At 36.6% G+C, this 14,028-nt stretch overlaps 1 protein-coding gene across 8 annotated transcripts in view; it reads left to right on the forward strand.

The window, feature by feature from the left end:
* MEF2A (myocyte enhancer factor 2A) overlaps nucleotides 1–14,028 on the forward strand; it is a 95,092-nt gene that overhangs the window by 50,668 nt on the left and 30,396 nt on the right. For 4 of the 8 annotated variants that reach the window (XM_058156835.1, XM_058156832.1, XM_058156836.1 and 1 more), the window contains exon 4: nucleotides 13,282–13,419. In XM_058156835.1, coding sequence (XP_058012818.1) covers nucleotides 13,282–13,419 — 138 coding nt within the window. Of the gene's footprint in view, nucleotides 1–13,085; nucleotides 13,218–13,281; nucleotides 13,420–14,028 lie in introns of all 8 variants that reach the window. The other 4 variants (XM_058156833.1, XM_058156837.1, XM_058156839.1 and 1 more) reach the window with 2 other exon arrangements.

The following is a 14,028-nucleotide window of genomic DNA, read 5'->3' on the forward strand; positions in this document are numbered from 1 at the left end:
CCTTGCATGCAGGGCAACGGAAGAGCAGAATTTGGGGAACAGCTCAGTGATACTGTTTCATCATTCTGATAAAAGCAGTGAGATCCTTTTAACACTGCTAAGAACACTGTTTAGCTTTAGGTTATGATATTGGAGTTAATTTTCACATGCAAAGTTTGCAGCACCAGAAAAAAGGAAAGGGAAAAGGAAAGGGAAAGGAAAAGGAAAAAAGGGAAAGGAAAAAGGAACGGAAGGAATGTACATTTACCAACTAGATAGATTGTTTTCTTGGGGAACATGAATTAGGAAGATTCTAGATTCTACAGATATTCATCAGATATGTTGATTGTTGCCTTAGCTTTCCAGATGAGCTGCCTTTCCCCATTTTTATAACAGGGCGCACATTTGAATGAAAGGAGAATCCACAAGTACAGTAGAGGTAGCCCTCACTTCCCGGCCACTAGTGCAGCAGCCATTCAGAATTGCCTTAGCACTGAACGAGCAGTACACACAACCAGCCTTTGAAGTTCCACCTATTGCACCACCCCCGCATCACCTGATTATGACTCAGTTCTTGGCAGCTGTCTCAAACTGGTCGTGATGGTCGCAGTGGTTATCAGCACCCTGGGTGCCATACCAGAAATACCTTGGACAGCACTCAGTAAAAGTGCATTGACAAAATTTCCATCTGTCAATTACAAAAGGCCACATTGCTTGGATCAGCACATGTACTGTGCCAGTATATTATAGCATCCTAGGTTCTTGGATAGAATTCGATACCTATGAGGGCTAAAGAATTGGGAGCTGTGATTCCACATTGTTGCGTACACAATAATATACCACAAAAACATGTTAACCCAGAGACAAAAAAGTTTGCCTAGTGGATGTTGCAGTGCCTGGAGACAGCAGAATAGAAAAGAAAGAACTGAAGAAAATAGCAAAATCCACAGACCCACAAATAAAAGTAGAATGCCAGTAGCAAAAGATAGCAAAGATAGTAGAATAGTAATGGGCGATTTAGGTGCAATTCCATAACATCTGGAACACCACTTGAACATCATCAGCATTAACAAAATCACCATCAGCCAATTGCAAAAAATTACTTCATGCCACATCCTGCAGTGATACTTTTAATACCATCAGACAACATCTACCTATTCCCAGGTCCTTGGAAAGGATTCCATCGGTGGATAAAAATGCCAAATCCAGTCTAAACATCTGGTTGATTATACGCACAACCGTAATAATTTATTGAACTTGCTGACTCTGGGCAGCGCACACCAATAAAAAAACTTAGTTAAATCAATAAAGCATAAAAGATAAAAATAAAAGATGACTAGTACAATGAAACGAGAGGTCTCACTCTTCTTTGCCAAAGTCTTGGGTGCAGCAGAATCTAACCATCCAGATTTGGGGGGGGGGGGAGGATTCATTCCAGAGAGAAGAGACATGCTTCCAGGGTCTCAATATATGACACTGTTTAATGAAAGAAGCCCAGAATGCACTAGCCCTGCCAGACTGAATTAACCAGTCAGATATTATGGGAGATAGGCAGTCCTTAAGTACTACATTTGGAGCTTGATAAGTAACAACCAGCACCTTGCATTGTACCTGGAAGTAAACTAGCAACACTACAGCTCACAAAACAAGAGATATTACATAGGCATGCAAAGGTATATCTATTACTGCTCATGCTGCAACCACAACTTGGACCAGTTGAAGCTTCTGGGTGGCGTTCAAGGACAACCCCATGTAGAAGATGTGCATCTGCTAGGTCACCAGGGTACGAGTAAATTGCACCATCAACAAAGAAGAGGATCACAAACAGTGTTCTTTTGTGACGTGCCTTTAATTGAATGCCAAGTGCAAAGAACATTTTAACCTGAATGCAAAAACTGTGGCCTTTGACTTATAAATCAAGTATTACTACAGTTGAACTGAAATGTTTATGTGCCTTGCCAACTAGAAAATGTGTGCTGGTCAAAACATTTCTCCTTCTCATCACACATCCATTGCCGTCTTCATTTGACGCTTCAGCTTGAAAAAAAAATGGTATTCTCAGGGGCTTTTCCCAGTTAGGGCAGGTATGCACAGGTGTGTCATATTGTGTGGGAGGAGAGGTGGGCTTAATACTTTACTGTTTCCAATGTAAGCCGCCCATTGCAAATTACCCTTGAGAAGAGTTTCAGTTCATATTGGCTGAAATATGAATTTTCCAAGCATACTTACTATGTGTGTGCATGAATTTTCAGGTTATTATGTGCAGGAAATGGAGGGCTAATCCTGCCCCAGAAGTGCCTCCCACAAATTGCTTCCCCAGGTGACAACCTATGTTAGAAACTACTTGGCAAGAGTGTAAGTTCATTTTAAAAAGAAGCTAATTTATGTATGAAAGGAGGGAAGAGGGATGCATCTTACTTACCTACTGAAGAAGCAAGGGACCGGAAATGCTTGCTGTTGGGGAAAGGGCTGATATAATGCACTCTGGTGCATTTCAAATATGGAGGTGGGCGGGGGAAGGAGGGGTGCTATTCAGCAGGTTCTGACAGGTTCTGCAGAACCGGTAACAGAAATTTTGAGTAGTTCGGAGAACCGGCAAATACCACCTCTGGCTGGCCCCAGAGTGGGGTGGGAATGGAGATTTTGCAGTATCCTTCCCCTGGAGTGGGGAGGGAATGGGGATTTTGCAGTATCCTTCTGCCACACCCACCAAGCCATGCCCACAGAACTGGTAGTAAAAAAATTTGAATTCCACCACTGGGGGGAAGAAATTCTCTTGAGAAATGTTCCCTGTTCTTGCACTTATGCAAGCTCTGGTTGGAATTTCCTGAATTTTGATTCCAACAATGAGGAGTTAAACTCAATCACCTAAATGGTAGTTTCCAATTCTCCATTTTTATGATGATCAAATATAATATAGTAATGAGCCTTTTATGGTTTTATAGAATTGAATACTTATTTAATGCATTTCTTTGCAAGTTCTACATAAACTGCAGTCTTTTATAGGCCTGGGTGATGTCTGTGATTATCCAGGCAGCTACAATTCTTTTGTCTTAATAAGATATTCTCAGGCAGAAATAAATGGGAATATGTTAGGATTAATTTACTTATCTCAGTGAGCAACCAGTGGCACGTGACGGGTTTTGCTCGAACTACAAAGTTGAAATTTAATTCCAGGGGTCCAAAACTATTGAGCTGATATGTAGGGACTCTTCGATGACTTTGTAAGTTGGACATGCAATAGCTATCTAGTAATTCCTGATTATGTTATGATTTTAAATAACTGATGTTGTTTTCTTCAAAACTGTAGGAAGGATTGCCCTGCTGACTTTGTATAATTGCCTTTTGGTTAGCACAATGATGTATTCATTTGATTATGAGCCACCAATTACATTTAAAGGCAACCAATTACATTTAAGAGTTAACCTTACATGTGGTTTGATAGAGATAGAGAATTTAGGATTTTTTAAAATAAGTTTTAATTGAGTCGGCTGTTAGAAAAGAATAAATACACAAGTTTTGTCTTTCACACGTCTGAATAGTAAACACCATTCTAATTTTGACTTTGAAATAAATTGTATTTTTTTGCATTCAGACTTTGGTAGTCAAAAGAGCTACTTATAAATTTGCCTTGTGGCTCGTCCTTATGCACTGGACTTTTAATTTTTACAAACTGTGAATCTCTGAGCTACTTTGAAGGTTTTTGAAACATCCATGAGTTTCCTCATTCTGCATAATCAAGCTTTCTCAATGCTGGAAAGAAAGAAAGAAAGGAAAATGATATTGTGAGGCTGCAGAAAGTATAAGTAGATCTTTTAATTATTATTTTTTAATACTGAGAATTACAATTAGGAGAATGTTGGATATCACTGTTTTTAAAAAGAAGAAAGATGGTTTGAATTCACACATTACATGTTATTAATAGCTAACTAAAAACAAGTATTCTGTAAGTCAGTTTAACCAACTCTAGTCAGAAAGTCCCATGTAAGCAGTAACAACAAACTTTTTCCTCAATGTCACACTTGTAACATTACATTAAAATAGGCATCTGCTTGTTATAAGACAACTTGTTTGAACATACAATTTTATGCCGTTTGACGTTTATGGCATAAAAATTCATACTAATTTGTGCACCACTGGATTATGTGTGCTGTATAAGTCAGGTATCAATGGTACAACATTGGGAATAGAGTTTGTGTTAATATTGGGAGTTGGATTTCTGTTTGTAATGACTAGATAACTAATATGTGCATGAAAAATAGCCTATAAATACATATTTCTGAAATATGACAATATATGGGCATTGCCACCATGATGAATAAACAGCATTTTTTTTGTTAATATATACTGGTATTTTATTTAAATGCTTGATGAAATTTGGTTGTGCCATCTTCTTGGTTTTCTTTTCTTTTCTTCATGAATTAAAGGCCTAGGAAAGGGACTATGAATTATTTTAAGTGCAATGCTTTGAGAATAAAAATGGCTTCCTGCATTGTACAGTTTACCACCCAAAAACCACTCATACATGTTGAAAAATCTGTAAAACTATGAAATGTTATATTCCTTATCTGGTTTTATCCATGGAATTTTCTTCATAATTCTAATTTCTTTGTGCTTAAAGTCAAAGAACTTGACTGCAATTTCAGTCATACCATACCTCTTTAAAATGTTTCTGGACTTAATCATAATTATTTTTCATAGCATAACACGAGGTTGATTTAAAAACCCTTTGTTGTACTTGATGATTGTATTTGTATGAAATTAAACTTGTAGTGTTTGCTAAAAAAACATTCTGTATATTATAGTATAAGTCTGAACACCTTTGCAAATATACATCATACAGTAATGGAATTCTTGATAGCATAACATTTATCAAAATTACTAGAAGCTTTAACCAGGTAAATGCAGAGTAATAGCTTAAGTGCATGAGTAGTCTGTTAAGTACAATAACTACTGTAAGTGCAATAAATAATATTTTGACAAATAAATCTCATTTGTTTAAATGATTTGGGGATATTACTTTAGGAGTGCAGTCTTAGAAGTCAGTATATGTACACATTGTAACAAAAAAGGCATGCGAGTGCATTATGAATATTTAATAAAGTATATTTTGCAGTACAAAGATACTTTGTTCCTACATTTGCTAGTGAATATCACTAGTTCTTGGAAAAGTATAGCATCTTGAATGTATCAAAAATAAAACTCATTGTAGAATGAAATTGTGATTCTCTCACAATTTTTCCTCCTTCCTGACTGACATTTCTTGCAAAGTAGCAAGAAGGGGGAAAGGCTGTGGGTGACCCAGGCAAGCAGCAAGTGTCCTTTTTCCATTCAGCTTCTGCTTTCTGAATATTCCTGCTTTCAATTTATTTTTTTGTCTGTGTCTGCAACAAGTAGAATTCCCAAGGGTGTCTTTTCACTCTTCTGCTGTGTTACAAGCTAGAAGGAAAGAAAGCTTTCCCCTTTTTCGCTGCTTCCTTTGTTTTCTTTGTGTCTCACCATTGTTTGCAAAGAAACAGCTATTTCATATGGCACTTGGTTTGCGCTTTCTTAGCCTCTCTTTTTTGTCCTTTCTTTCAACTGCTAACAGAATTATTTTATTTGAGTTTTTGCTGTAATAATAAAATCTACTTGTATTATTGAATTTTAGACTGTCCGTAACAAGTATCATCAATACTTTTTAAGGGCATTTTAAAATGCAATATTAACAGGATATCTCTAAATCTTTTAATGTTAATGTTTAATGTTAATGTTTAGGGAAAAATGTGTTTTTTAAAAATAATAATAATTGTGAGACACAGATTTTTTTGAGAAAATTGTAGGGAATGAGGTAGGAAAAATTGAGAAGTTCTGTTGTTAGAAAAAAAATTATTGTACCAGGAATTAAGTATTATGGCCAGACATACATTTAACAATAGAATTTGAAGGTTAAGCTTCTACATTTTTTTCATTTTTAAACAACTAGAAAACTAAACTGTCTTGGTCAGTGAAGGTAGGTTAAATTAATGTATATTCCAGTAGGTAGCTTTTGTCAATCAGTTAAATTTTTGCCTAATAATTAGGGATTACAAGATAATGCAACATATTTGTTTCTCTTAAAATGTGTTTGTATTTGTATAGGCAGCATGTTGGCTTTGGAGTTGTGCTAAGATGGAGAAATCCTTTGGAAGTGTGCCAGTGTACTTAAAAATTCAGTAGAACGATTGCTTATTTTTGGTCTTCAATATGACTAGAATTAATTCTGCCTTTTGTTCTTGATTGTAAATGGTATGATGCAAGCTGGTATATAATCAGTTTGCCATCTGGTGAGCTTCCCAGCTTTAATAAGTGTTTCACCATGCCTCAGTTCACTGCGTTTAATGTATATGTATGTACAACTGTTCGTTTAGTGACCGTTTAAAGTTACAACGGCACTGAAAAAAAGTGCCTTGACCATTTTTCACACTTACAACCATTGCAGCATCCCCATGGTCATGTAATCAAAAGTTGGATGCTTGGCAACTGCTCCGTATTTATGATGGTGGCAGTGTCCCAGGGTTATTGTGCAGATGGTATTAGAACTAGGTCTACTTCCGACATAAAAATTCTAATAGTAGCGTGCGATATTCATAATTCCAGAAGGATACTTGCTATTATCGAATGGTATTTGCACCAGCACTTTCTTTGATGGTTAACTCATAGCTTTTAAAACCAGACCTCTAGAGACCCACAGAGGTCTTGTGACTATGCAGATGAAATGTGACGTTCAGTACGTGTTGACCTGGACTTGTGCCATGCCAAAGAAAAGCTGCTTCATTGCCCTCAATGGACACATGTTCCTCTTTTTGAAGTGATGCCCTAGAGCAATTTTGGTTTGCAATGTCCACAGATCAGTAACTCCTTCAGGGTAATATCTCAATCATTTCACGGTTGAATTGGATGAGATTTAAGAACAAAAATATCCATGAAAGAGCAGTAAGTACCCTTTCCCCTTTGTTTGCAGAATTTTAGGCATCACATTTTTATCAGGCCAAAATACTGATGTTTCTTGGGATATGTACATAGTTTCTTCAGATAGATACACACAGCTGGATATTTTAAATCAGGAATTTCCTGATTCAGACCACATATACCCTCCCCCCCATTATTTATGAAGTGTAACTGTAATAATTGTTCACCTCTAAAAGTTTAGCTACATGGTAATTTCATAACACAATCAGCCACTCTTTGTAATTATAACTGTACGAGTATATTAACACCATAATTATCTTGTTGCAGAGCCTGAAGTTCTGCATCGGTTGGGGAAAAAAAGCTATGATTTTTCTGTGCTACAGTGTAACTTGTCTGTGGCAATAATATCCTAAAGAATGTGACCGGTATGCCTTATTTACAACAGGAATGGCCCAGTCCTATCAAATTTTAGTTGTTGAGCAAGTTATGTAATCGAATGTTTACTTAGGAAGTCAAGCACTAAATAGAGGCAACAATTGGAATAAAAAGCCACAGCTTTGTTTTTAGTTGCTCCTCCTCATGGTACAGAACAATAATATAGATATCTCAGAGCTTGGCTATTATATCCCAGAGAAAGAAATTTGTTGAGGATGGGACATTTCTCCTCTTCTGGTGGAGACTGTTTGACCCTTGAGAAATAGTAAATGTGCCAGCTACCTCTATTCACCCCAACTTGAACATAATGAGCCGTGAGGAAACATCCCTGTGTACATATGCTGTGGATCAGCCAGGCCTCAAATCAACACAGCAAGAGGTTATGATGAAAGTGTCACAGAACGATGCAGTTAAACCAGGTGATTCTCAATCTGGGGCCCGCAAAGTCTTGAAGAAATGTAAAGATTTAAACCTTGAGTTAAGTCTTGGGGCTCCGTGGCCATGGTCCATGGCCGCAAAAGCTATTTAAAGGGGGTCCATAGTGAGGAAAAGGTTGAAAACCACTGAGTTAAACGAAAACAAAAGCTAGCTCTCCTGATACTGCTGAACTATATAAAGTCCTTTGCTGTCAGATAGCCACTGAGTTTTGTATCTGATGAGATTACAGGCATCCAAATGATGGCATCCTGGTAGAGAGGTTGGCAGAAGCTGGACCAGGATTTTTATTTATGCCCTAAAATTTTATTATTTATAAATTTTATTTATAAATAAATTTTATTTATAAATTTTATTTATGCCCTTTTTATGTACACTGAGAGCATATGCACCAAGACAAATTCCTTGTGTGTCCACACTTGGCCAATAAAAAATTCTATTCTATTCTATTCTATTCTATTCTATTCTATTCTATTCTATTCTATTCTATTCTATTCTATTCTAAAAGATTAAAAACGAGGGGGGAAATCTTGCGGTTTGGATTTCCCTTCCAATTCCTCAGAAAAAGAATTATGGCAACAGTATGGCTAGATTCACCACTAATAAGGAAAAAAAATATGAAGGGATGCTGAGATTTAACTGCCCAGTTTTTTAACATTGCACACACCAATAAAGAGCACAGTGTCTCCTACACACAGTATGCTGCTACGAATTGGAATGCTATTGATATAGTGGATTGTCTAAAGTATAAAGAGGTGGAAGGAATATCCTCTACTTAAAAAGAATTAGAAGGTGGATTTTTTTTTGGTTTAGGTATGTGCAGATTTCATTAGTATCATGAACCATTGAACTTGCACACTGAAAGAACATTCATGCAACATATTGTATAAGCTTCAGTCAAGTTTCAAAATGAAGACTATTCTGTTGCTGACAAATACTATTTATTACTCTATTCATGTATCTGAAAATGAGAAACCTCCATTATTACTTTAGGTATGCAGTTAAATAAAAATAACCATCTTAATTTTATAATCCCAAACAAGTGATGACTTTTATGACTTGCAATTAGATATGAAAACAAAGCAATAGTAAAATTTAAAATCACTACAGTTTAATAAAATAGGATTTTAATTGCTTTTATTTATTAGGAGTCCAGAAAGCACTGTGCTAATTATGTTTCATCTAGCTTTTTTCATGTAATGATGTGAGAGTTTATGGGAAACAAAGCATTTAGTGACAGCATGAGTTTGTAAAATGATCATTTGGAATGTGGAATATTGCTGCTCTTTGCTTTTCTTGTGACCTAGGATCCTATTAAATGACCCTATTAAAATGATAACATTCTGTAAGACAGTAGTGGCCAAAATTGTGGAAACCTTTTGGAAAAAGTGTATTTTTTAAAATTAGCTAATAATACCAGGTATTTTTGGAGTAGTACCATAAAATTATATATCAATGGAAAGATAATTTAATCAAGAATGTAATGCAATAACTTTTATGAAGGATTTGCTATTATAATAGCAGTTACAGTATAAAGAAGAAAAGTGAAACCCGTAGAAAAACGAGATATACAAAAATTATCACCATGTCAGTTAACACTTATTCATTAGTTGGGTAACCTTTAGCATGAATTACAGCCTTACAACATCTTCCCATGGAGTAAACCAAGTCTTTGAGTTCTGCAGCTGTTATCATGTGAAACCAAGATTGAAGGATGGCTTCTATTAACTGGGTTTTATTGTTGGGTCATTTCTGACTAACCAGTTTCTTTAGTCGGCTCCATAAATTTTCAATTGAGTGAAGGTCTGGGCTATTCTTGAAATTCAATATCTTGAAACTCCAAGTTAAAAAAAAAAGTGATGTCATTTGCCATCAAACCTCAAAAATACACTTTTCCCAAAAGGTTTCCACAATTTTGGCCATACTGTATTGAGATGGCTGTTATCTTCTGGTTTCTGGCAGTATGGTTATAAGGTTGGAGCAATATATGGTTGAGTGGGACCTCATCAAGCTTCTGAATCTACTAAGCTGTTAACCAATTCATTTGTAATCACTGTTACATTATTTTAGCTTGGACACCAGTTCTGATCTGATACTGAACTTGGAGGCCCTTGGAATTTTACAGTGGTGTGAGGCTGGTGGCTAATTCTGTGTATTTGAGAGTGTTCAGAAGCAGCATTAGCAGGACTAACTTTAATGATGCAATTTAAGAAAATATTCTCCCAAAGAATCTGTTTCTTGCTTTATGAGTTGAGGGTAGGGGTATTGCATGGCATATAGGCCTTCCTTGGGCAGTAAATCCATTCTGATAACAAATCTTAATTACTTGTAAATGTCCCTGACACAGTATAGCATTTCATAGGAGGGTCATTTTTCTCTGCTTATCTGAGAAAGCAGCATAGTTGTGATAATTTGTTTTACTATCAAGATTGGCAAAAACAAAAGTTCATTTACCCCACTAGTTATTACGTTGTGTTTTGTTTAAGAGAGAAGAAAACTTGAAAAGGAGCGCAAGTCAGCTGCTTCCCAACAAATAAGACCCCTCTCTGTTATGGATGAGAGTCTGCTATCTCTGACATGTTGCCTTTGAGAGAACTGGTCTGGCTTATCTCTCACATTCTGTTGGATTTTGCTTCTAGATGATAGCCGTCCACTTGCTTTCCTTTGACATACCAGACTAACAGTTTTGTTCTTACATTACTCAATAGTGATAAAATGTGGCATTTCTACCTGAATTAAGCCTTCAGGACAGTTTTGTGAAAGAGAGTAGAAGAACAAACTTTTAAAGATCACAAAATTAGTATTTAAGACATGGGAGGATCTGACTTGAAGGGAAGGTATCCAGAATCAGAAGTGGGAGATAAATAAGATTTTTCCTTTCCTTCTGAGTCAATTTTCTTCTGAAAACAACTGTTAAAAGAAGGCAATTATCTTTTGTTCAGAAATTATGCTTCAGCCAATGTGGTGATTTTCACAATTCACAATGGCTCCAGATTCTAGGGCTGTCATGTATTGCACGCAATCCGAATGATATAGGAATGTGTCTTTGGGAATAATGAAGAATGCTGTAGCAGTGTTACAGTAGTAGTATATGAACTCTGCCTTATATAAACTTTAAAAAAAAACTTCTTTGCAGTCTTTAACATCAATAACCTTTTTTCTCAGTATGCAGTTTTAGAGCGTCAGGTCATGTTGGGCAAAATGTATTCATTCCTTTATGAATGCCAGAAGCTTTCGGAGTCTATTTATAGTATTCAATAATTTGTAAAGGTTAAATGTAATCCAGACTGTAGTGTTAGCATTTTCCCTGCTGATATCACAGAGTAAAAGACTGGCAGCCTACCCTTGTTGGAGGTTTGGGAGGGCTAGCAGCTTTCAGAGTCTTAGACTGCAGGACCATGTATGGTTAAGTCCATATAAGTATCCACCTGATTGGTTAGACAGTAAAGATAAGTACTGTGACAGGTGTTGGTGAAAGCTACACCTGTTTTCTCAATGTGGGCTGATTTAGTGGGAGTTCAAGGCACTGAGGAGGGGGGAGAGGGGCAGAATATTATGCCAAGTAACCCGAGAAGGAATTATTTCCTAACGGTGCCTTATGATCTTTACATGAATTTGATTGTGTTATGTGAAATGCGGAGAGCACTTTGATGCTGCTGAGGGGAAAAAAAACCCAAGCCAAATGTTGCTTTAAAAGTACTGTAGCTTCTAAAGTTTAAAAGTTGTTGTGGAAATGCAATAGGCCCACAAAGTGAATTGGTTTTAGTTGTTTTACTTGTCTCGAAGACGTACCAAAGCAGGGGGGATATTATTTATATACACATACACGCACAAACACACACACTTTTTAGATTTTAAAACTATTTAATAATTTTAAATTTGTTTCAACAAAAATGAAGATTTTGGGTTTTTTAAAAAAAAGTCAAGGTATTTAACCACTGCTACATTATTGGTAAGAAATTGCAAGCAATAATGAAATGAGAACTATGAATTTTACTCTAAAGAGTAAAAATGGAAAACTTTGTGCTAGCAATGTCCCAAAAACTTTGTCTGGAATGTACAAGCTTACTGTGTGTACCTTTCAAAATAAAAGATTGAAGTTCCCTTTTTAAAGGTAAATTGAATGGTGTTCCTTTTAGGATCCTCTTTGTACTTGTAATTTATCAAAGTATATTTGATAATTCATTTTGGGTTTGTAAACTTAAGTTGCTGGACTCATGGAACAGGACAAAAAAATTGGTCTGAGATCAGAGCGTACTGTCATATCTTTGAGATGTTAAGCTTGTAGCTCTTCTGGCAACAAGCTTTTAACTAGTACTTAGAAAGTAATTTCTAAGCTGAGGATTGCTTTTTCACATTGCTTGTCTTCTGAGGAACAATTGCATTTTGCAGGACATTGCCGAGAATGTGAGACAGAGACTACCTTTAGTGTATGAGTATATACATAATTTTAATGAAAAGGTTATTACAAAATGTTTGAACGGTCAATATAATAGTGATTCTCTATAAACTAAAGAGGTTTGCTTGGAGAAAGAACCTGGAGTTTAAGCTGCTTCAGTCTTTCTATTGAATGTATTATAACCCCAAAATCACCTATTTATCAATTCAGAAGTGCAGAGAACGCTCATTTACCTACTCAGAAGAGAGAAGGATAGCTTGTTCCATTTCTCTAAGAGTTTGCATAATGAATGGTGAGGTGAACAGCAGGTAGGAAGGGGTTAAGAGCCTCTTTCTCTTGCTGTTTTTCCATTCCAGTTCTCAGACTTATTTGGCATTAAAATAAATAAAAGCAGAGGGAAGAGTAACACAGAATGTCTTGTAACAAGCTGTTTGATGCTCGAGATCTCTTGAAGCTAAAATCATAGCACAGAGTGATCCTTCATGTACCTACCTGATAGAGGGCAGGCAATCTCCTGCCCACTCTTGTCCTAGGACATGGGTTCAATTGACACAAAGAACACCTGGAATGCTAATAACTCATTGGAGATTTAAATTGCAGATTAATGCCACCACTAATAACGAAATGCATTATTCCTAATTTCCCATTAAATTAGTTTAAACTTTTTTGGGGGTAAAATATGCTGGAAATTTGGGGGGGGGGAAATGGGGTGGTTACCAAGGAGCTGGGGAATTATAGTTCTGTTACAAATGTTGAAAAGTTGTAGTGTGTTAAGAAACCAGTATTCCTGTGGCTTTGGCTGTGCAACAGTCGGTGCCCTCTTTTAATGCAGCTTTGCAGTTGAAATGACAACAACATGGCAAGTGTAGTATTTCCTGTGTGTGTGAATTTTCCAATTGTATTTCAGACTTTAAGAAAGAAAGGCCTTAATGGTTGTGAGAGCCCAGATGCTGACGATTACTTTGAGCACAGCCCACTCTCGGATGACAGATTCAGCAAACTAAGTGAAGATAGTGATTTTATTTTCAAGCGAGGCCCTGTAAGTACTTCTCTTGGCTCCTACTTTTTATTTGTTGATTCTTTTTATTAACTTCATTATTTAGGCTCTGAACAAGAAGGAAAACAGAGGGTGCGACAGCCCAGACCCTGACACTTCCTATGTGCTCACGCCACATACAGAAGAAAAATATAAAAAAATTAATGAAGAGTTTGATAATATGATGCGGAATCATAAAATCGCAGTGAGTACTGTGGTATGCCTTGCGCTCTTGTTACGTGCATGAGAAGATTTTGTGATGCCACCTTCTGTGGCTATTTCGGCTTGGAAAGCAGAGGTGCCTCTCTGAGGTGTGTCCATCCGAGGTAGAAACCTTGAATGGTTATCAGTATAACCCTAGTATGCAAATCCTGCTGAGCGATGGCAGTTTGAGTGCAGCTTCTTTGGTGTAGAATGCAGCAAGGAAAGCTTGTGAGCTACTAAGGAAACTGTACATTTCAGTAAGAAGCTTCTAGCCCTCACGAGAACTTAGGAATACATAAACCTTTGTGGTATCTCCTGATGAACCTGATGAACGTCCATAGGCCTATGGATGGATGAAAAACATTTCTCTTTTTTTTCCAAGAGAGCATCCATAACATTGTTTTAAGTTTATGGAACTGTTTATGTTAAGGAGTCTTGCTTCATAATCACAGGGATATGTATGTTTAAAAACTTGTTGTTACAGATCTATTCTTAGTCACTTTTGGTGAGATGGTTGGCTGTACAAATTTGATCAATCAATCGATAAATACATAAAGCTGACACACTGTTAACAGAGGAGGATCTCTAGTGCTAGACTAAAGTCCTCATT

The sequence above is a fragment of the Ahaetulla prasina genome, chromosome 13, assembly GCF_028640845.1.
Source record: "Ahaetulla prasina isolate Xishuangbanna chromosome 13, ASM2864084v1, whole genome shotgun sequence".
In the NCBI taxonomy this organism is placed as follows: domain Eukaryota; kingdom Metazoa; phylum Chordata; class Lepidosauria; order Squamata; family Colubridae; genus Ahaetulla; species Ahaetulla prasina.